Source organism: Macaca fascicularis, chromosome 14 (genome assembly GCF_037993035.2).
Source record: "Macaca fascicularis isolate 582-1 chromosome 14, T2T-MFA8v1.1".
NCBI classification, from domain to species: domain Eukaryota; kingdom Metazoa; phylum Chordata; class Mammalia; order Primates; family Cercopithecidae; genus Macaca; species Macaca fascicularis.
In genome coordinates this window covers 85,489,374-85,512,821 of record NC_088388.1, presented here as the reverse complement: position 1 = coordinate 85,512,821, position 23,448 = coordinate 85,489,374, and the positions used below count along the sequence as shown (strand labels likewise).

The 23,448-nt window shown below is 45.6% G+C and overlaps 1 protein-coding gene across 18 annotated transcripts in view; it reads left to right on the top strand.

Annotated features, from left to right (window-relative positions):
• ME3 (malic enzyme 3) overlaps positions 1-23,448 on the top strand; it is a 321,404-nt gene that overhangs the window by 195,160 nt on the left and 102,796 nt on the right. For 3 of the 18 annotated variants that reach the window (XM_045370127.3, XM_045370128.3, XM_065528827.2), the window contains 7 exons: positions 14,223-14,320; positions 14,621-14,734; positions 16,373-16,478; positions 17,433-17,575; positions 18,152-18,325; positions 20,834-20,932; positions 22,304-22,550. In XM_045370127.3, the coding sequence (XP_045226062.2) occupies positions 14,223-14,320; positions 14,621-14,734; positions 16,373-16,478; positions 17,433-17,575; positions 18,152-18,325; positions 20,834-20,932; positions 22,304-22,465 (896 nt within the window). In that variant the 3' untranslated portion in view covers positions 22,466-22,550. Of the gene's footprint in view, positions 1-14,222; positions 14,321-14,620; positions 14,735-16,372; positions 16,479-17,432; positions 17,576-18,151; positions 18,326-20,833; positions 20,933-22,303; positions 22,551-23,448 lie in introns of those variants that run through there. The other 15 variants (XR_012423592.1, XR_012423593.1, XM_065528826.1 and 12 more) reach the window with 11 other exon arrangements.

The window sequence follows — 23,448 nt, the reverse complement described above, 5'->3', positions numbered from 1 at the left end:
ATGACCCTGAGAGAGACACTGACACCAGGAACCCAGAGCCTTCCAAAGTCAACATGAAGCAGCTTCTAGTTCAGGTTCCCTTTGGTCATCTATTCTGTGACCCAGAAATATCTGAAGGTGCTTGCTTCTTACTGTGGAGTTACCAGTGTCCGAAGCTGGAGTGGAAAGGGATTCATTTCACTTGATCTAGGAGTGCACAGGAAGGAGCACTGTGAGCTGTTCCTAGCATTTTGTAAAGTCCAAGAGAAACCTTGATGATTTTTTAACAAGTTTGCGAAGCAATCTTTTTAAACCAAAGATCCATGTCAGGTGGAAAGAATAAGTTGGCAAGAGACAGGTATTGGCCCTGGATTGTTAAAGGTTGGCCAACTTCTCATTTTACAGATGACTTCTCCAGAGGCCTGAAGAGGTCATAACTTTTCTTCAAGTGAGTCAGGGATAGATCTCAGAGAACTCAAACTCAGGTAATAATAGCTAAGATTAATCGCTGAATGCTTATTGTATATCGGGCTCTGTTCTAAGCACTCTACACTTTTAAACCGATGAGACATTAGCATCTCTGTCTTATGAATGAAGACACGAAACAGAAAAAGAGTAAGTAACTTTTATAGCCATTAAGCATAGAGTTGAGATTTGGGCCCAGGCATTCAGACTCTAAATTGCAGTCTATAACCATTCACCATGCCACTCCCAGGTCTTATATTATAAACTAAGTTGCCTTTTTTTCCCCATTATGGTCCATATTACAAAGTATAAGAAATGTGATAGATGATTTTTTGTATTTGTCATAAGTTTTCAAGAGGCAAGATAGTACAGTTAGAACACACTATTAGAAAATTGAGTTTAAAATATATGACTTCAGTGCCTGAAGAGTGGGTATCCAGAGAGAGGGGAGACACAAAAGGAGAAAGCTGGGACATGGCACTCCCTGCCAGCCTGTCTCCATTCTGTCTCTCCTTTACCCTGCTGTATAGACCTGGGACAGGCATTGGCTGAGCTAGGCCAGCCTCACCCACATAAGCCAGGACACAGCACAGATGGGACTGTGCAGTCCAGGAAGATGCGCTGGTAGAGGGAAGCATTTTCTCACTGCCCTCATTCACCTCAGTGTCAGACCAGCAGGTGGGAGTGTGCCTGTGGCCCTGAGGAAGCACCTGCCTGCTAGACCCTGACCGGCTCCCCAGCATGAATTCACCCATGAATCAGCAGAAGGACAGCCAGTCCCCTGAGCCCACTGGGCTGCCAAGGCCAGAGGGTGGAAGTGGAAAACAAGTCCATGCAGGCGGCACACCTGGTGCACAGCCTCCAGCTGTATAGACACACAGACAGCCACATGTGTATACATCCTCCTAAACACAGGCACAGGAACACAGCCAGGCCCTGCAGCCCCCCAGCCCCATCTGCCCCTGCACTGCTGCCAGAACGTGCCTCGGAGATGAAAGTATCAGTCACCATGCCACCCTCTCTTCATGAGAAAGTTTGCACCCCTTCAATGAAAATATAAGACTTCGGGATCTCTCCTCTGCTCTCTGCCCTTCCTTTTATTTTACTCCTCTCACCTCCTTACCTGCCATTTCTTTCTGTGTTTGAAAGCCCTGCTCGCCCTTTCCCATCATCTTTACCTGAGTAACTCCTACTCACCCTTAAAGACTCAGCTCCAGGGTTTCCTGCCCAGGGAAGGCCCATCAGTCTGATTTGGGTATCCCTCAGGTGTCCCCCTCTGTCAGTTCTCTTACCTCATTGCACCCCAAAAGCCTGTAATGCATTGTCTGCCTTCCCAGAAGATAATAAGCTTCTGGAGACAGGAACAATTGCCTTATCCATTCTTGTTCCCCAACTCCCAGCACTGCGCTTGCTACATGATAGACACCTAATAAATGTTTAAAGAATATACGAATGATGTCTACACACACAAACTGACATCCTCATAAGCACACTCACCTGTTCATGTGGGTGTGTCTACACTGGACGCCTGCCCCTGCAGCCTCTCTGTTGTCCAGGTCATCATTCATGTACAGCTGACCCTTGAACAAGGTGATGGTTACAGGTGCCAACACTCCACACAGTCAAAAATATGCATAACTTTTGCCTCTCCAGAAACTTAGCTACTAAGAGCCTACTGTTGACCAGAAGCCTTACTAATAACATAAAAATAGTGGACTAACACATAAATAGACTTGTATCTACCCCTATTTTATGTGTGCATGACATACTTCTTAATTTTTTTGATATTTCTAGGCTACACAGTTCATCTGTGAGTTTTTTCAAATTGTTAGAAACCTCCAAAATTTTAAAAAATATATGTATTGAAAAAATCTGCATGTAAGTGGACTCACGCAGCTCAACCCCATGTTGTTCAAGGACTGATTGTGCTCACACATAAATGCACCTCTGCACGTGCTCATACATATTCCCATGTGTAACCCCACATGCAGACACAGAGAGCTGTTTGTTTTTAATTAAATCAATTCATTTGTTTACATTCATTGGTTTTTGCGTCTTGCCTCTACAGTCAATTTTGCTCCCAGGCAAAACCAAGTGGGATAGTTTTCTGGGTCCCAGAGCAAAGAGAAGAGGGATTTACTATTCTTTTCTCAGAAATTCAAGACTAAAGCCATCAATCTAGAACTCATGAGGACAGCTGGCAAATAGTGCTGGAATGGCAGGAGCCCTATAAGAACCAGCCTTTGATCAGCTCAGCCTGATGTTTAGGTGTGACCATATCATTAACAACCATGAAGAGGTGGGCATGGGCATGCACCACCCAGATCCTCCTTCAAGGAAAGACTTGTTGCCCATCTGACAGCAGGCTGTCAGCACAATCTGCAGAGCCTCAGAGAGAGAGAGCCACCTCGCCACCCCACCAGGAGCTGGCCTCACCAGTGATGAGGGAATATAAAGGCTTAACTATTTTAGCCCAGTGCAGGACAACTCAAGCTCCCCATGGAGTTGACTGAGGCTTTGGGGCCTGCATCCCAGCTCAACTTCCCCTCAACCCATTCTGCTTCCTTCCCTTCCTTCCCACAAGGGCAATTCCTAAAAACATCCTGAACACTCCAGTATATCTCAGAATCTGCGTCCAGGGGACCCAAACTGTACCAAGTAACATTTTGCATGCACATAGAACTTTAGGTTGAAAGTGCTTTTCATCCTCACTATCTTACAAGTGCCTGGCAACATCTCGCCCTCCCTCACTGGGGGACAAACACAGCTGTCCCATGTCACTAATGAGGAAACTGAAGCCTGGGGGTTAAAGGTTGCTCACGGCCACACAGTCAGACAGACACAAAGCTGGAACTGGAACCCCATTATGTCTGACTTGGAATTCTCCACTCTCTCCATGGCATCAGGCTGCCTGTTGCTCCTGCACGTGTGAGGTGGTCGAGGGTATCTTCTCGTTAAGGATGAAATTCCAGACCCTGCTGGAACAGTGCGGGTGTTGCTGCTCCCTGGCATCCTGCTGCTCTCATCCTGTCCTCCCCATCGTTCCCATTCCTTCCTCTAACTCCTACAGAATGCAGACCTGAAGATGAGGCCCACGGTCCCAAGCTGGTTAGGGATGAGTCCAGACCAGAAGCCTGTAATGTGTGTTCTCATTGTTAAATGGACAATGAGAAGACTAGTAAGGAATTCCAGTACTAATGAGCCAACACGGAAGATACAGCCCATGCTGGAATTGTCCCCCTTTATCTCCAAATACAAAGTAAGGAGCAATGCCACTTAAGACTACAGGCCATGCTCATAATGGGAGAGGAGCACCTCCATGCACAGAACCACAGAAAGTTGGGAGTGAAGGGGCGAGAGGGAGTGTGGGAGGGAGGAGGAAGCAATGCAGAATCACAGTTGTAAACAGAAACCAAATCACACCGCACGTGGGAGCTGGAGACAGATTCTCAGAATCTTCTTGGGAACCACACATGGAGGGGGCTGGAACCGAGCGACCCACATGAAAATGAGACTAGGGTCATGCTACCTACTCTGACACCAGCCTAGCCTTACATCCTCAGTGGATAGATAGAATTAAATCCTCGAAAGCTCCACTCTACTGACCTCCCAGAGGGCAGGGCCACGCCTGGTGCAGATCAGGAGCCCAGGGCACATTATTTGACTGTCTCCCAACCAGTCCCACTGTACCATGTGCTCAGAATCACTGACCCCACAGGGCTGGGCCTCTGGAGCCCCAGCACTTGAAGGAAAGAGAGATCGCCAGGGCTTCTGATCATCTTTGCCTCCCGCCCCAGCTCAGACCCACATAAAGCCTCGGCCCAGGCCCAGGCTGGTCCTTGGTGATCAGAGCCGCCAATGCACTGACTTGTTGCTGGCAGCCTCTCAGGAATTTTGGAAAAGGCAGAGGCTCAGGTGACTTTTGTTGTTTCAGCTGGGACCAGAGAAGCATCTCTGCTCTTAGGGAGGAAAGAAAGACCTAGAAGGGGAAAGGAAGTGGGAATGCTCACACTGGGGACAAGGGAAGGAAGAAGAGCCACACAAAGGGCCAGGTCCAGGGTGCTGCTGGCCCAGTTTCTGTGGGTCTCTGGCCTCCACGTGCAAGCTGACCACACAGCATGGCTGGAGCCAGGAAAGCCCCACTGGCTCATTAGCTCTGCAGCATCCTCCACCTGGCCAGCCTTCACTGGACCTGCCTTGCCCACCAATCCTGCTAAATCTCCAGGCCAGACAGCACATCAAGGTTCCTGTGTGTTATGTTAGGCTAGTAGCACCCCCTGTGAGCCCAATGCTTAACAATCAGGTATTGCACCAAGACAAGCCTAGGTCTGAATCCCCATTTTCCTGTTTTGTGGCTTTGGCCAAGTGGCTGAAATTCTCAGTACCTTCCTTTCCTTATCTGTAAAATGGACTTAACAGTTTTAACAGCCATAACTGCTCATCAGCTAGTACCACCAGAATGGTCAGGGTGCTTTTATAAGGCCAGCATCTGTTATGGTTGGTTGTAGTATATGCCAATTCCTTGATAAGTATTTCCAGCACCCATTTATGGCACTGAATTGTTGTAAGGATTGCAGTGATGTATAGGTAGGGACAGGCACGTAGCAGTACTCAGTTCATGGTACCTATTACTAAAATCTCTGATGCTTAGTAGGCTCCTGACACATAGATATGGGAGGGAAGAAGGAAAGAGGAGACTTAAGGCAGAGAATTTGGTGGAGGTGAGGAGAGGGCCACATGTGAGCACAGGACTGGGGAACTCTGGGGAGAAGAGAGGCCACCTCACTTTTCTCCCCTTTTCCCCATATACCCTATTATTCCAGCCCATTGTATTAGTCACTCTTCTGTGAGTTTTCTGCCAACTCCATGATTTTGAATGTGCTGGTCCCTCTGCCTAGAATTCTCTTTCTGTTCTTCACTACTTTCTGTTTGTCCCTAAAGGCTCATTTCACTTTCCCCAGGATAATGCACCCAGCGCTAAGCCACAGACTCTAAATGATCCCACTCTTCCCCAGGATCTGGGAGTGACACTGGATGGTGGTCACCCACTTTACAGAATGCTTCAAAGTTCCCCAGGGAGAGGAGTGGGGCTCTTAGCCAAGAAATGCAAAATACATCCCTGGAAGATGATGACCTTGTTGGAGCGGGAAGGTGTGGGGGACTTTGCATAGGCTTCAGATGCCACAATAAGGAAGAGGCAGACAGGCAGGAATGGCTCATCTCTGAAGACTTCGTGCAGCTCGTTTGTCTTGTTTACAAGATGCCAGGGATTATTTCCAGCTGTCGGGGGTCACCTGCCCTCTCTGTCACCCACCACCACCACTACACACACTGAGTAGCAGTTCTAGGCCTTTCCTTGATTTCTCCCCCTGCAGTGAAACTTCTCCTGGTCTCTTTAACCTTTTCTCTCCCCTGTTCCCAAAGCCTTCCTTTTCACTAAGTCCTGTGTTCTGAGGCTGTTCTTCACTTCCAGGGCTGTCCCTAGTCCTGAAATTCATGTGGATCTCGTGTATCTGGCTCCTCCGAGACCTCCCCTGTTAGCTGCTGCAACAGTCAAAACTTCAGAGAAGTCAAGAAGATGATCATTATTCCTTCGGGTTCCTTCCAAATTGTGGCAAAATACGCCTAACTCTACCTTCTCCATGGGCCAGGGAACTGCCCTCTAGAGAGTCCAGGAGCTCCAGAAAATTCCCTTATGACACAGAAATTGCAGAGAAGTAGTCTAGAAGGCCTTTGCTTGGTGTCCAATAAAGGGGAACCTGAATTTTTGGAACACTTGTGCTGGCAACTCCTTGAGAGTTTTATTTGAGAACAAGACTTTTATTTGTCTTTATTTATTCAAAGCCTAGTCCAGAGAAGGCCCAGAACAAACACTCAGCACATACTAATGAATAAATGAATGGCAGTAGCTACCGTAGAAATGTAATTCTTATGGATCGTGGAAGCAGGTGTGGCCTCATAGCAGAGGTTTTTCTGTCCCAATAGGAACCCAGACCTCCAAAGCCACCGTGGCCAGACCCTGACAGAGCCTAACTCTATCCTTCTTGCTGCCTGGGTCAGAAGTCTTCCCTTATCTGATAAAGAGTAAATTCTTTCCTCCAATAATCTGTTGTTCAGCATGGAAACTCCTTTAACGTTGTCAAATCTGACTATTAAAAGCAGAAACTACATTTTCAGCATGTCCTTTTGTGCTATTTCCTGAACCTACAACCTCAAGTACTCAGTTGGCAGGAAATGTAATTATAGAAAGCTCCCTCTGAAAAGAAAACTTTTTCTTTCATCATGAATAGGAACAACCAGTCACACTTTCAGCTGCCCATGGCATTTATGGGCACAAGCCATGTTCCAGCATATCCCTGGACCCATGGGCTTCTCAAAGTGCTTACCTTGAAACAGCTAAGTAGCTTCCTCTCCAGTTTTAAATCCCTAGTGCATAGCCCAAGAGCACCCCAAAAATGCAGATAACTTTATTTGCCAAACTTTGTAATTTGGAGCTTAAGAACCACTGTTTCTCCTCTTGAGTTCTAACCTGTAGTTAGAACAGCTTGCTACCTCAGAGGATGGCCTCAGAGCAGGATGCCAGGGAGGAGAGCAGGGAGAAGTAGCCAGTGAGGTACCCAATGAGTGTGGGGTTCCAGAAGCCAAGTGCAGAAATAGTTTCCCAAAGGAAAGAATGGGCAACAGTACCAAATGCTGCTAAGAGGTCAAGAAAGAAGAAGGCTGAGAATTGATTACTGAATTTGGTCACCTGGAGGTACTTGGGGACCCTGACAAGAGGTGGGTCAGTCATTTGATTGGACTGGGTTTCATGGGGACCAAGGAGGAAGGAACTAGATGTAGTTAATATATTCAGCTCTTTAGAAGAGTTTGGCTATAAAGGAGAGTGAGAAATAGGGTGGGACACATAGGGCCAAGGGAGGGCTTTTTAAAGATGGAAGTTTTACAGTGTATTTGTATGCTGATGAGAATGATACAGTAGAGAGGGCAAAATTGAATATGCAGGCAATAGGAGTGGGAATAACAGGAAAAGTAGGCAAGAATGATGGGATCCAGTAGACAAGTGGTGCTTTAGCTAGGAGCAGGGAGGCATCGATGGTAATGGGGAAAGGCAAGTACGTGGACATGGAGGCAGTGGGTCTGAAGACTTGGTGGTGATAGGATTCAGAAGTTCTGTCCTGATTAGTTCTATTTCCTTTGAGCCTCACTCTCCACTTTTAAGGGCAAAAAATAGGAGCACAGTAGTCCCTACTTCATGGAGTTGTTGGGAAGATTAATTGAGCCAATGCTGTGCTGGTAAGCACACAGCACAGAGCCAAGGCCACAGCAAGAGTGATCAATAAATGGCAGCTGACCTTGCATCCTTTTATTGTAATGTGTGACTATTTCCCATCAGATTTCCCATTGTTTTGAGTTCCCCTCCCCTTCCAGAGGTACAGCTGAATGTTGACATCTACTGCCTAAGTTCACTTCCCTCTGCCTCTGCTAACACCCTGCTCCGTCCTTCCCCAGAGAAACCCCATAACACCTCTCCTGCTGCCTTCAACTATAGTCAGGAAGGGCTGTCCGAGCAGCAGAGATGGTGAAGGGATGGAAGCAAACCTAGGAAGGAAACCCCCAGGTCTCCCTGCTTTGGGTGACTGACAGGGCCAAGCCACCTTTCTCTGTCAGTTTCCTCATTTGTACAGCTGTTAAATGCCATTATCTCCAATCTCCATCCAGCACTGAATTTCTGTGAGTAGGCCCAGTTATTCAACCTGCAAATAACCCCAGAAGACAGTTGACATCCAAAAAGAAAAAGACCCATCCAGAGTGTAGTGTCTGGGGGATCATCTCTGATGAAATACCTTTGGCGCCATCTGGTGGCAAATGCTTTGCGCAACGCCTCCTTTCAGGGAGGCAAAAGGCTGTCCTGAAACAGACTCGGAAGAGCAGAAAACTCCCTCTAGCCAATGGCAGGAAACTAGTACCTCACCTAGAGAGGCCATCTAGTTCAGTGCATCTCAAACTTGAATGGCATACACATCATCTGGAGATCTTTTCGAATACAAATTCTGACTCCGTAGAACTGAAATGAAAGAGGGTTTTATGGGCAGAGAGTAAGAAGTATGGAGTTATTTGCAGGGAGGCAGAGAAAATGGGGAGTTCCACATAATAAATGAACTTTGGAGAAAATTAAGGACAAAGGGGATTTGGAGATTTCAGGAGAGGGTCATACAATTCATTTCTCCTCGCCCTCTCTTTAAGTGATTTAAATACTTATTTAAATTGCTTGTTGATACTTTCTTGGATGTCAGCTTGGTGTTTCTTGTGAATGCAGTACAGTCCTGAGCCTGACCATGATACAGCCCAGCTTCATTCAGGTTACATTCAGGTTAGATGAAAAAGTAGATATGGGAAAAGGAGGAGTGGTTAAGGATGCCTGGGGTAGCAAGGAATGTCTTGCTGATCATTTGGGCTGAGTCTTAAGGAATAATGAACTGCAAAAGGGTCTTCTAGATAGGGAGAATAGCAGGGAAATGTACATAAGCATAAACATGCATGGTATGTTTAGGCAACAAGGAATAATGCTACTGGTACATGGAGTACACGGGGAGGCACTGCAGAGGTAAGTTGATACTGATAACTTACTTTTCTGTACATAAACTAACAAAAAGTATGTAATGAACAACTGTTTTATAATAGCCATCACACTTGCAATCATTTAGTAATTTCTTTCCTTACAAACAGAAATGAGCTTGGTCTATTTTGTTACTATGGTATCCTCAGTACCTGAGCCTGGTTCATAACTAATGCTCAAAAAATAAATGAATGTAACAATTTCCAGTGATCTCTGACTACCCAGACTACCCACTGTGTTCTACTGTTTTGTGCCCAAATTTTCATAAACTGGGAGTTCCCTGATGGCAGGGATCATGTCTGATTCATCTCCGTCTTCCACAGTGCCTGGCATGGTGCCTGTCACTTTCTAGGCCCTCAGAAGGTGCACAATGCATACTTTGGGGACCATGGGAAGGATGTTAGGAAGTCCCAGTATCCTCAGCCCTGTCCCTGTGACACTGCCAACAGTTCAACACTCCCTCTAGGTAACAGCTGTGTGAAGACAGGGGTGCCTGCACCCCATCTTCTGACAAGTATGATCCTGCATAGAGTCCCACCTTCTGATGTCCACAATGATGAATGTGCACTTATTGGCCACCAACTATTTGCTGTACCCCCATCTCAGCCACTGAGCCAAGTATAAATCTAGGAGAAGGCCCACCCCAGAGCTAGCAAAAAATAAGCCACCTAGAAAACTGGAAACAGAGAATATAGAAAATTCACTCATACCCCCACCCTGCAACCATTAGTATTTTGTAAGTTCCTTCTGGATTCTATGTGTGTCATACATTACAATTAGAATCATCACATGCATACCATTTAATGTTCTCTTCCTTCCAGCCAACTCAATGGAACATAGGTTAGTGCTTAAGCACACAGGTCCTAGAGCTTGAGTCCCTGGATTCACATCCTGGCTCTCTTATATGATCTTGTACAGTTCAGCAAACCATACCTTATTTTCCCAATCTGTAAAGTGAAGATGGCAACAATGAGGATTAAATAAATAACTGTCTTCATGTTAAGACATATAAAGTACTTGGAACAATATCTGATGTTAGTGACTAGCTTCATAGCATTTTCCATGTTGCTGCATAATATTCATGATGATCATTTTTAATAGCTATAAAACAGTCTACTGTGTCTACCCTGGCTACTTTACTTAATCATTACTCCTTTGTTAGATGTGTAGGTTATTTCCAGCCATTCTGTATTAAAAATAACACTGTCATAAATATCCTAGTATATACATTTTGGATTTTACCATATATAGATTCTCAAAAGTAGAAGTATAAGGTCAAAGGGCAAATATATTTTATGCCTTTGCTCTAGATGGGGAAACAGTTCTCCACAAAAGATTGTAGCACTTCAAAACACAAAGGATATTGGGACATTTTACTTTTCATTCCTCCCTCACCAGTCATAGATGACAACCTTTTTTTTAATTATCCAAATGTAATAAGCCATAAATAGTCCTACTTTAATTTTCTTTTGTTTTGTTTTGTTTTGGTTTCACCATCGTGGGGGCTTAGCGTTGCTGATTGTGATTACTTCATTGTGAGCTCTCTGTATCAGTCTATACCACTTGCTTTAACAGAGAACACTTAATACTTTAAAAAATGTTAATTGTCTATTAAAGAATTCAAAAGCCAAAAAAGAAACACTAAGGATCTGCTACGACTCCTGAGGCTAAGGGAACAAAGGAAAGAGGAGGTGGCAGTTAGTGGCATTGGTGTCACTTAGTGGCAGCTATGAGGCTAGTTCTCTCAGTGATGGCCAAACTGCAAACTGCGTTCAACTTCTGCTTCAAGAACAAACTGCTGCTGGGAAGTTGAAGAACTAAGACTGTGGGGCTGGCAGATTTAGCAAAACCAAATGCAGAACACTCAGTTAAATTTCGGTGATAGAAACAAATAATTTTTAGTGTATTTATGCTCATATTGCATAGGACATACTTATACTAAAAAAAAACTTGTTGTTTATCTAAAAATCAAATTTTACAAAGTGTCCTACATTTTACCTTGCAATCCTAAGAAGACGGATGATGCTGGGGGAGGGGGGAACACATTATCCCCCTCACCTAGCCCTTTTCTCCCTCTAGCACCTACTATTGGCAGAGCCCAGCATAGAGCAAGTTGGCAAAGCTGAAAAGTGGTTTGCAGACAAAGCAGTGTAAAGAAGCTGAGAAACAATTACCCAATAATTGGTACAGTCCACCCTTCTGGCTATTCAGCATCCACATACACTGTCTGGCACATATGTACTTCCACACAACAAAAACAACTCTGGCCAGGTGTGGTGGCTGACGCCTGTAATCCCAGCACTTTGGGAGGTCAAGGCTGGCAGATCACCTTAGGTCAGGAGTTTGAGACCAGCCTGGCCAACATGCCAAAACCCTGTCTCTACTAAAAATACAAAAAATTAGCTTGGCTTTTTGGTGGCTGCCTGTAATCCCAGCTACTTGGAAGGCTGAGGCAGGAGAATTGCTTGAATCCAGGAGGCAGAGGTTGCAGTGAGCTAAGATCATGCCATTGCACTTCAGCCTGGGTGACAGAGTGAGATTCTGTCTAAAATTTAAAAAAAAAAAAAAAAAAAAAAAAAACTTCTAACAAAATGCCTCACAACATTTAACTAGTTTTCCAACAAATGAAGACATTCTCACCTTCTCTCCGACATGGGGATAGACAATGTCCCAACAGACATTTTAGTCAGCTCTGGAAGATAGTCATGCTATCCACCTCTAAGCAGAATTAATAGCTCATAAAATTCAGTCACATTTGAAAACTCTGTTATCTAAAGACTAACATGTGGAATTAACCTCCAACAGAACTTACATAAAATAATAGGGAGGAGAAGGGAGAAGAAATTAGCTCATGTATACCATTATAGTCACATTATGATCAAGGAAGAAAAATATGCATGGCTGCTATATTCCTTGTTTCTGTAACCAGTCATGATGTCAAAGGTGACTTTTGTAAATTTTTTCTTCAACCTTCCGTTCCATGTTTTCTTGTCCTCAGACAGGACCTCAGGTGGCCAGGATTCTTTACCCAGTAGAGTGACCCAAACCTTCATTTCTGAAGGATCTGAATCCTCCATAGGCCTGAATCTCCTTCGTTGCAATAGTATTTATTAATATTTGCTATTGAGCATGGAAATATGAAGATACTCCCCTAGAAGACTCCCCTAGGCTTCAGACATAGTCCTCCTTGTCCTCACTGTCCCTTTGATTATCAGGATGAATCACAACAGCCAGAAAAGTAATCCCCTTCTTTGCCCACTTATTTAGCAGCATGAAGAGCCCCAGCTAGCCAGGGAGCTGTTTCAACTCCCAATTCAATAGAACCATGTCATAAATCCTAATGGAAGTATTTCCTTCTTGGCAACTGAGACCTCCAATCCAGCAGGGCACAAAATTAAAGAGACAGGAAGCAAAAATTCTGTATGTGGGTTATTAGGTGAAATGGTGAGAAGAGCCACTCCCATTTCCACCTCGCAATTTCTAGACCCATACATTTTGGCTATGAGAGAAAAACACAATGTCTTGCTTGCTAAGTCATCATACATTGCATCCCATAAAAGAGAAGCTCATTATCTCCATAAGGTGTTGCTTCGACTTAAGTCTTAAGTAATTCTTCAGTAGGCCATTCTACTGATCTACTAAGCCTGCTGCTCCTGAGTGGCTGAGCACAAGTTAAGACCAGTGAATTTCATGGCGTGAGCATATTGCTGCCCATCTTTTACTGTGAAGTAAACTCCTTGATTAAAAGCCTTGCTGTCTGTAATATATCTGGATGACAAACAGGTATTTCAAACATCCATAAATGATGGTGCTGGCAGAAGCATTATAGACAAGGAAAGAAATCCATATCCAGAATGTATATCTGCTCCAGTTAGGACAGATTTCTTTCCTGTCCATGATGGGAGCAGTCTAGTGTAATCATCCTGCCACCAGGTGAATGGTCCCCCCAGGGAACGGTGCCCATCAGGAGCTCAGCATTGTTCTCTGTGTTTGACAGGTTAATCATTCAACAGTAACAGGCCAGCTTGGTAAGATGAAGCCCATGCATAGCCTCCATCCTTACCACCATGGCTGTTTTATGCATAAGTCCATTAAGCTAACCCTGGGTGACTAAAGAAAGATGCTGTCTAACATACCCAGGCCATGCCATTTTGTTCACCTGATTATTGAAAGACTGTTTTCATCATGTCCTTTGATAAACTCTCACATGGGGCACAAATATCCTCTTACTCTGTATCTATCCCAAGAGGTCCATCACCTACCTTTTCCCCAGACCTCCTTATCACCAATCTTACTATTTTGTTCTTTCCAAGTCCCTGACCATTCAGCTAAACCATTAGCAACTGCTCATGAATCAATGTTGTGCTAACCATCCCTTGGACGAAAGCATACAACTAAATTTACCACATGAAGTCATGTCCACTGTCCTTCACCATTACCTTTGAAGGCTACCTTTTACTGGGGCTGTGAAGCTGCCACCACCTTACACTTCTAGTTGGTACCAGCATATTATTCACAACAACTTGTAAACCAAGCCCAAGTTTTTTCTCCTTGGTCAGCTACTCTTAAGGAATCCCCAATGAGGCCTTAGATGTGGATTCAGGGAAAAGTCATGTAGCAGTGGTTCAAATGAATCTGAGCCACCTACTCATACGACTTACTTATTCCTTCCAGACATACTCAAGCTATTTGATGATGGTGTGTGACCAGACACACCCAACCTTATGACTTGGTGGATAAGATACGCAGCTCAGGCCATATGGTCATTTAATGTCACATGGCCAGGTTGTGTTCTCATTTTTTAAATGTTTTTATGCATTTAGCCCTTATATAATTCTGAGAGGCTCGTGCTTTTTTTGTCTTCCATTATATTTATCATTTTCTTTATGAATGATGGTGGTAGCAGCACCTGGCTATCTGATCCCATCTTATGGGGTCAAGTAACAAACCAGGAGCTGTTTCTCAACTTCAACAACAAAAAAAGTTATCTGCAAAAAAGAGCATGGATTTGCACCAAAACTTGCATGCCTACAGGGCATAAGGGCTAAGAAAAGTTGCCTGTTCCTCCACTGGTCCAAGGTGTGGGGAACTCTGCCAAGGGTCTTATCTTGGGAGCTGGGGGCCTGTGGCCAGAGGTTGATCTCAGGCCACTCTGTTTCAGGCACAGCCTCCGTTGCTGTGGCAGGGATCCTGGCTGCTCTGCGAATCACCAAGAACAAGCTTTCCAATCACGTGTTTGTTTTCCAAGGTGCAGGCGAGGTAGGTGGCATTAAGGGTTTCTTTTGTTGCTCCAGGAAGAGAATAAGAATGGATGGAAGTATATCAAAAAAGGGAGGCCTTCTGGGGTTCTGAAGAGAGGAAGCAGAACAGACATATTGTGATCATTGCAGCTGCCTAGGCTCTGACAATTGGGTGTCTCAAGACAAGGACTTAATTGGGCCTCCTGGGAGTCATGGAGGTGGGGGAAAGAAGAGGGGGTCATTATGGTGAGACATCAGATAAAAATGTTCAGCAGCTGTTTGCCCTGTGTCTGAACGTCCACCCTATGGTACCTTCCAGGCAGCTATGGGCATTGCCCACCTCCTTGTCATGGCCCTAGAGAAAGAAGGTGTACCGAAGGCAGAGGCCACAAGAAAGATCTGGATGGTGGACTCTAAAGGGCTCATTGTCAAGGTACTGTCAGTCTGGAGACCTGGAGGTTTCCTGACACCTTACAGCTTCCAGGAACTGGACTGGAAGAGGTCCCCAAGAAGTAAACTGCTCAATCAGAATAGAGAGCAAAACGAGGGCAATGGCCTAAACTCCAAAGCAGAAGATTCATCCCTAAGTAGCCTTAATTGTTTCTGTCCAAAAGTTTGTGCAAATGTGTAGATGTGTGCCCCTTTAGTCTTGTCCCCCACCACTTCCTGACTTGCACTAGCCTCCAGCCACATTAAATCATAGTTTCCAAAAGCAGCCTGCTCTCTGTCTTTCACATCTTTACACATCTTGTTATTCTGCCTGAATTGCTTTCCTCCGTTTTTCCACATGCCAACTCTCAACCCTTAACCCCTTCCCAGTTTCCTCCTTATCTTCTGATAGTGCTCAAATATTACCTCCTCCAAAAAGCTTATTTCCTGCATCTATGCTCCATACATTGTACTTACCACACTGTACAGAAGTTGTCCCTTTCCAGTTTCCCCACTAGACTACAGTCTTGATATCAATGCCTGGCACATAGTAAGTGCATAATTAATGTGTGAGGCATGAATGAAAGAATGAATGAGAGAGAAATAGTCCAGCTTCCAGCTAGCATGTGTTGAGAGACACAACTGAAGGACCCCTCCGTTAGAGCTATACTCGGCGCTTTAATTCCCAGAATTTCACTAACATAGAGTGTCAGTGAGAGACAAAAAATTATGGCAGAGATGGGAAAAGGGGAAGTGCATAAGGACATTGACCAAGAATGGCAGAGATCCTCAGCATAACTGACCTTCTTATTGTTCCATATGGGGCCAGATTTCTTCTGGAAGGAACTTAGCCTTGGAGATTCCTCTTCCCATCCCACGTCTTTCCAGAGCATAATCTGGCCACAGGTGTAGGCTGCCAGGGACTGCCACTCTTCCCTCTTATCCATCTTTCAACATCATTCTTCTCACTCCATCAAGCTCAACCCTAGCCAAGGAGCTCTCAAAGCTGACATCTTTGCACTGGTTCCCATGAGGCCAGCTAACCCAAAGAAGTCATCAGAAGCATCTGAACCCATTTACCAGCACTTATGCCAGCCTGTCACCCACCCACTTCCATTTGAAGAAATGTGAAGAACTGGAGCTGTTTGGGCATGGCCAGTCATTCTAAGACCTTCCTGGAGCTTAGTTTAGTATTATTCACAGAGGAATTAATGGCTTTTATAAGCATATTCAAATAAGCTCCCTGACCCTGGGTGGCACAGGTCCCCATCCCTCAACTGAGCTTGGGTGGTGGGTGCCTTGGGCCAAAGGGTCTCAGTGAGACTCAGGCATTGCCCGAAAGCCTTTCTCTCCTGGCCCAGGAAGCCAGAATCCTAACAGCTCAAAGAAATTCTTTATGGATTTTCCATATGTGGTTTGGGTTAAAGAAACGTGCACACACACACACATACCCCACTCTCACACTTAGGTCCCACCATGGGTTCTGCCAGGAAATGTAGTCAAGAAGATGGGCCCCAAAACATGACAGCTCAGACCAAAGCATGGGGATCAGCAGGAAATGCTCTCAGAGTTTCCAAATGCATCTGTACTCCTGCCCAACAGGCCATCATGACCACAGCTGCTCTGTGTTCTTTTCCTATAGGGGAGGAGCCACCTGAACCATGAAAAGGAGATGTTTGCCCAAGACCATCCTGAAGTGAACTCCCTGGAGGAGGTGGTGAGGCTGGTGAAGCCCACAGCCATCATAGGTAGGAGGAGGGAGGGTACCCACTGCCCAGCCCAACTAACCCTCTTCACTTGCAGATGGAGAGACAGAAGCTCAGCCAGGAAGTCTAAGTAACCCATGGAAACAGCTATTTTCCCTATCCCAAGTGCAATTCAATGCCACAAACTGTTATTGAGTGGCTACTATATAGAAACCATAGAACTAAGGCACCAGAGTTAGGGCTCAATGATGCAGAAATATACAATACAATGAAAAAGTGCAAGGCTGGTCTCTCTCTTTCTCTTTCTCTCTCTTTTTTTCTCTTTTTTTTTTTTTTTTTTTTTTTTGAGACAGAGTTTTGCTCTTTCATCCAGGCTGGAGCACAATGGTGCAATCTCAGGTCACTGCAACCTCTGCCCCCTAGGTTCAACTGATTCTCCTGCCTCAGCCTCCAAAGTAGCTGGCATTATAGGTGCCCGCTACCATGCCCAGCTAATTTTTGTATTTTTAGTAGAGACTGATTTTCACCATTTGGGCCAGGCTGGTCTCAAACTCCTGACCTCAGGTGAACTGCCCCTGCCCCACTGCCCCCCGGCCTCCCAAAGTGCTAGGATTTCAGGCATGAGCCACCACACCCAGCCTGGTCTCTCTAACCACAATGAGATGGGCATTCCTCTCCCAAAGCAGACCCTGGCATCTCCCTGTGTCCTGAGGAGCAGCTCACTGTCCATGGAAATGCCCAGGAATGCCTTCACAGGAGCAGCTTAACTGGCAGGGACCTGAGGTGGACCAGTAGTCCCTTAGAGATGAAAAGGAGGTCTCAGGCAGCTCAAGCAGGAAGATTATTTTCCGTTCTGCTCCCTCAGTCCTTGTGGCAAATGCTGGGCCCAAGACCAAGTCTTTCATGGTGTTCCTAGTTCCCCCACCACCACCGGCAGAAGAGGAATAGGTTGTTTTTAAAGAGTAGGCATCCCCACTACCCCCCTTTTCCCTGTAGGTGTTGCTGCCATCGCAGGAGCCTTCACGGAGCAGATTCTGAGGGACATGGCCTCCTTCCACGAGCGCCCTATCATCTTTGCCCTGAGCAACCCCACCAGCAAGGCCGAGTGCACGGCTGAGAAGTGCTACCGGGTCACCGAGGTCAGCGGGGAGTCCTTCCTTCCCCCGGCTGAGAGGACATAGTAACAATTACTATGAGTAACCCCATGAGGGTGAAAAATATTCGTACATTGCTGATGAGCAAACTGAGTTTCAGAAAGATGAAGTAACATGCCCAAGGTCACAGAACTAATAAGGAGTGGAGCTGGCTGTCAAACCCAGGTCTGACTCCAAAGCCCAAGCTCTTTGTGCTATGCTGCTTAAGGTTTACCCTTAATAACACAGAGGTTTGACCAGAACCCAGAACCTGAGGCACTTGTACACTCTAGGCCACATTCTGTCATGTCCTGGGTTGGCCTTGCCAGGAGGTGACAAAAATGTTACTGTGAACACCATCACCTTTCAGCAGTTTCTTGGCTGCTAAATAGCAGGTGAGGGCTGAGCTTTCTGGTCAAATGAACAAATGTGCTTTAAATACCTGCCATGTTCTCAGCACGGTGCTGGGCATTTGGGAGAGGATGAAGAAGGGTCCAACATTTGGAAAATAAGAATAGGGGGCCACGATTATTACCCCAAACCAATCTCCAAGTTCATCTCTGGTTTTCTTCCTGCCTCCAGGGCCGGGGGATTTTTGCCAGTGGAAGTCCTTTTAAGAGTGTGACTCTGGAAGATGGCAAGACCTTCATTCCTGGGCAGGGAAACAATGCTTACGTGTTCCCTGGGGTGGCACTGGGAGTCATCGCCGGCGGGATCCGGCACATCCCAGATGAGATCTTCCTCCTGACAGCAGAGGTATCACTGTCCTTGCTCCTTCAAATGCTTGCAGTAGGGTTTGTGGGTTAACACTGGGTCCTATACTGGATCTCTCTTATCTCTGCTGCCCATCTGCCCCAACGTTGCCAGTGGATTCCCAAAGTGCTTAAACCTCAAGCATCTCTCATGGCCACCCTGAAGCTTGACCTCTTCAATCACACATGGGGCTTTTGACAGGGAATGAGGAATAGTGGTGAAGGGTATTAGCAAGAGGCACTAACAGAGGAGGAGACATGCCTCATTCTGCCCCCTGCCTCCTAGCAATGCCATCTAGATGCCTAGACAGAGGAGATGCCATCAAAGCCACCTAAAACTGAGGGCTTGTGGACTATGATAGGTGATGGCTTCTTCTAGCCACAGGCCTTAACCAAATCACTAGAGTAACTGGCGGTAGTAAGCCCCACTAGGACAGTTTTCTGTGAGGGAGGGGGTGGGTGTCATACCTGGTTTTTTCTCCTTGGAAGACCCAGATCTTGAACACTGATATGAGTGTTGGAGATGTACCTGTTCCAGGTATTTTACTAGAAAAGTGCACAAAAGAGTTCTTTACTAGACATGATGAAAACCATGAAATAATTAATTAAGAATGACAACCTATATTCACACTAATGGTTATTGATAACAGTTACAGTGGCTGAAATTACCAGGTGGTTACCAAGTGCCAGGCACCTGACATTTATCCTCGCCCTGACAAAAGCAAGCCACAGAAATGTCTCTGTTGGGAGGTTAAGCTAATCAAAGCCATATATAAATATTAAACATATTTACATGTAATAAGCTCCAAAGGCTCTCCTGTGACTTCTAACATCCTTCTGCATTTCCTCCTCACTGAGGCACTGGTGAAAGCCTGAAGCCAATGAGACATGTGTATGGCTTCCACACAGCCCTGTCTGGATCCATTTCTGTGAGTCCCACAGGGAGCTAACCTCATGCACCAGGTCCCTTCTTACTATGTCTAGTCTTTGAGCCCTGGCTCTCCAAGGCTGTGCAAATAATGTCTCCTAAAGGCTCTTCAGCTGCCCCCTGCCCCATGCACACTAATTATGACTTTGTGTTACAGTTCTCTCTTCCTCTTGTCTGAGTACTCTGTTTGTCTTTCTTCTCACTGCTATGGTGGGTGTTCTTGTCCTGTAGCTGTGAGCAGAGCTGTGTGAAGCCCCCATCAGATGGAAAGAGTCACTTTCTGCTTGAAGTCAGCCTGAAAGCAAAGTCCCCTGTTGAGTAGAAACACAATTGCTAGAGTCCTTCCTGTGCAATACCATGAGACATCCACACATCTGCCCCACTACCTCCAGTACAGTGAGACAGTTCAGCTCCATCATTTCATGAACAGTGTCCATCAATTATACAGGAATCTCTCCTGGATCTACTTGTTATCACCCATTGTGAGGAAGATAAAGCCCCTCCCCTATAGGAGCTCACATTACGGTCTTCAAAGGCCTGGCAAGTTATATTTCTGAAAAGGGTATTTTTAGTGAAGATAATTTAAGTTGAATTTGATTTTCAATTAATATAGGCTTTAAGGAGATGTGCATGCACCACCTCATTTCATTGTAACAACTCTGTAAAATAGGTCAAGTTTGACCTATGACCAGTGAGCATTTGACTGAATGAATGGAAAAGAAAGATGGAAGTGTGAGAAGGAGGTAGAGGGGGAGGCTCACTTCCCTCATATCTGAAAACATTGAGGAGAGACCAACTTCTCAGTCTTGTCACTTCTAAGACACACAGTTCTCAGAGAGCACAAGTGGCATTTCCCAAGTTTAAATTTAACACCAGAAGACTGGGTGGGAGTAGATTCAGAGCCACAACATTAAAGAGGTTGATTTGCAAGGCTGAACAAACTCCAGCGTCTTAGCCTGGAGGATGAGGGCCTGTGGCAGATGAGGCTTAACCCTCAGAGGCAAGCTCTGAACCTGGAAGGGAAGCTATGGGAGGCTCTGTTCTCAGGATGATGTGCTTAGGACATTTATTTCAATAAGGTATGAGGCTTAGTCACTCACTGGAGGAGAGGCCTTCCTCAGACTGAGACCAGGGCTGGAAGGAAGAGCTCCAGGAGACTGAACAAAAAGATATAACACAGGCTAGATGGTCACTCAAGATGGTACCAAGCATGTAGAAGGAGGCTGGGACCCAGGAAGCGAGGGACCCAGGGATCCCCATGCAATAGGCTGGACCAGCCAAGAGGAGATCTCATAGCCTTTGCTTTGCAGGCCACAAATTTATTCATCTTGGCTCTAGTGATTTTCCTTTGGAATTCAGAGACACTTAATGTTGTTTTAAGCCTCAGCCAGTCTTACAGTACAGAAAGGATGTGTCCTCTCTTAAGCCCAAGCATTAAGCTTCCCTGGTAACAGAGCCAACAGTTGGAACTGCAGTGTTTGACTAACTATGCAGGGTGGGGTGAGTCTCTAGGGTAATGGGTTGGGCTTGTTTTGGGAAGGCAGAGACTCAGCTTATTCCTCTCGGTTCTCTCCTTCTCCCCAGCAAATTGCCCAGGAAGTCTCTGAGCAGCATCTGTCCCAAGGGAGACTGTACCCACCACTGAGCACCATCCGAGACGTGTCTTTGAGAATTGCCATCAAAGTAAGGGGCATCCTACCCCTGTAATATGGGTAGTGAGGCTCAAACACTTTCTCTGTCTGTGACTTTAGGAGGGTTAAGGGGATGGAAACTATGGAGACATTGGATCTTCTTGAGCTGCACTACACGTAACCCAGAGGCTGGGTGACAAACTCTTGTTTGCAGCTTGAGCTCCACCCCAAACACCCACCCAGGCCAGTTCTGGGAAAGCTCCTGGATTTCCCCTAATACACCAAGCAGAAAGGTCATCAAAGTCCATGGACCAGAATATGGGAATATTTTAGAAATGATTCATAAGCGCCCATTTATAAGAAAGGTCAGCTTGCATAGCATCATGGAAAAAGCTCAGACTTTGGGGTCCCAGCTCTGCCAATCAGCAATGGTATAACATTGGCCCAATCACTTCACTTCCCTGAGCCTCAGTTTCCTCCTTCTTCAAAGGGCCAGTAGTTCCTCTCCCAGAATTCTGGAGATTGGCAGAGAACAGTGAAAAAGCTCCATACCCAGTGCTCTCTCGGCCAGGGTAAATCTCTTCCTTCCCCTTTTTCTCAGAATGGCTGGCTATGGGGTGATCAGTTTCATGGAATATTCCAAACTATAAAACTGTGCAGAGATGATGGGTTTTCAAAGAATCAGAACATGGTGCAATAAAGACTGGCCCAACATTGATAACTGTTAAAGCTGGATAATAGATACATGACGGTTTATCATACTATTATTTCTATTAGTGTGCATGTTTTACATTTTCTATAAGTTTAAAAATAATTTCAGAAAATGCATTGTACAACAGCACACACTACTCACGAGTTGTCAGAATTCAGAATCAAGCCTCAAGATTAACAGTCCAGCTCAGGGTCCAGCTTCACCCTGTCAGTTTCTTCCTTTGGGCGATATTTAGATTCACATTCTCCTGAAGCCAAATCTAATACCCAAAGAACAGTGTCCAGGCTGTTCATCCAATTTAACCCATATTCTAGTGGAAAAAAAAATCAGGTTCTAGACACATTTGCCTGTTGTCTAATTTTATCAACACTGCTCCAGAGAAAAGTCTCTTTACTCCCATTTTACAGATGAGGAAACTGAGGCTCAGCAAGGATAATATCACCTCTGAGGACCCACAGGCCTTTGGAAGCAGGCAGAATTTATGCTGAAGCCTCTTGATCCTGGCTCAGTATTTATTCCGCTATGTTGAAGCTGCCTGTTCAGAAAGAAAGCTTAAAATCCTTCCTATCCAGTTGTTTCATGAGTGATACTCATGAAAGGAACAAATCTGGTTCCTTAAGGTGTATTCCCCTCCCTCATGATCCCAAGCAAGGATCCTTACACAGGTTTCCCCTTAGATTCGGTTCCTTAGCCAAACATGTTTTTCTCTAGGTTCTCGACTACGCGTACAAACACAACCTGGCTTCCTACTACCCAGAGCCTAAGGACAAGGAGGCTTTTGTAAGATCCCTGGTCTACACTCCAGACTATGACTCCTTTACACTGGACAGCTATACTTGGCCCAAGGAAGCCATGAATGTTCAGACGGTCTGATGCAGTCTCAGAGCCTGGTATGGGGCTAGATGAAGCCCAGAGTAACACCCACAATATAAATGGGTTCCAAAATGGCCCAAGTGAATCCTTGTCGCTGTGTTTTTTCTTTTAAACTTTCTGGTATGAGAGGAGATGCCAAGGCATACAGTGAATAAAAGCCTTGTCTCTGAAGGCCCTGGGAGTTCACTTTTCTGAACCCTCCTCTGAGTTCCTTCCTAAGCATTTCTTCATCCATTAATCACCAACTATTGGCCAGGCCTTGTGGGAAATGCAGAATCTCACCTAGAATCCTACCTTTACAGAGCTCTGGCTCTAGTGGAGGAAACTGGACACAATTCATTTTGCCATAAGGGAGAAAGTGGTAAGTTCATGAAAGAAGAGCAGATAAAAACTGAGGGCAGTCAGAAAAGGGAGAGGATGCTTCCTATGGAAATGTAAGAGAAGGCTTCAGGGACAGCAGTGTTTGCACTGAGTCCCAAGAAGAAAAGATGGGTGGGAGTCATGGGGAGATGAATAATGTGAGCACAGCCACTAGCCAGAAAGCACAGTCCACCCATCAGGGAGTTTAGTCCATGTCAGCAACACACGCCCTTCAAGACTCGGCAGTGCGTGAAATTAAGAGTGGCTAGGGGCAGCTCGCTAACTATTCAGGTCACTGCCCTTAGGTTGCTGAGTCTTAGACATTCTTTTTTCTAAAAGGAAAACCAGAGAAATGTGGGTGGGGATGGTCAGCCTGCCAAGGAGTGAGGAGGAAGAGAGGCAGTGAGAGGAAGAGCACCACAGGGAGTTCTAGGGAAGACTTCATTTCATTTTCCTGGCTCTGGAACACACTCTGGCTTCCATCCTTCATTCTCTGAAGTAGTTGAGCAATCCAAAGCAGTTTTCTTAGTGAGTAATATCAGTCCATCCTGGGTGTTTCTTAGACCAAGTTCAGTGCTAGCCTTCATCTCTCTCATGTTCAGCAGAGCCCATATCATAGGGGT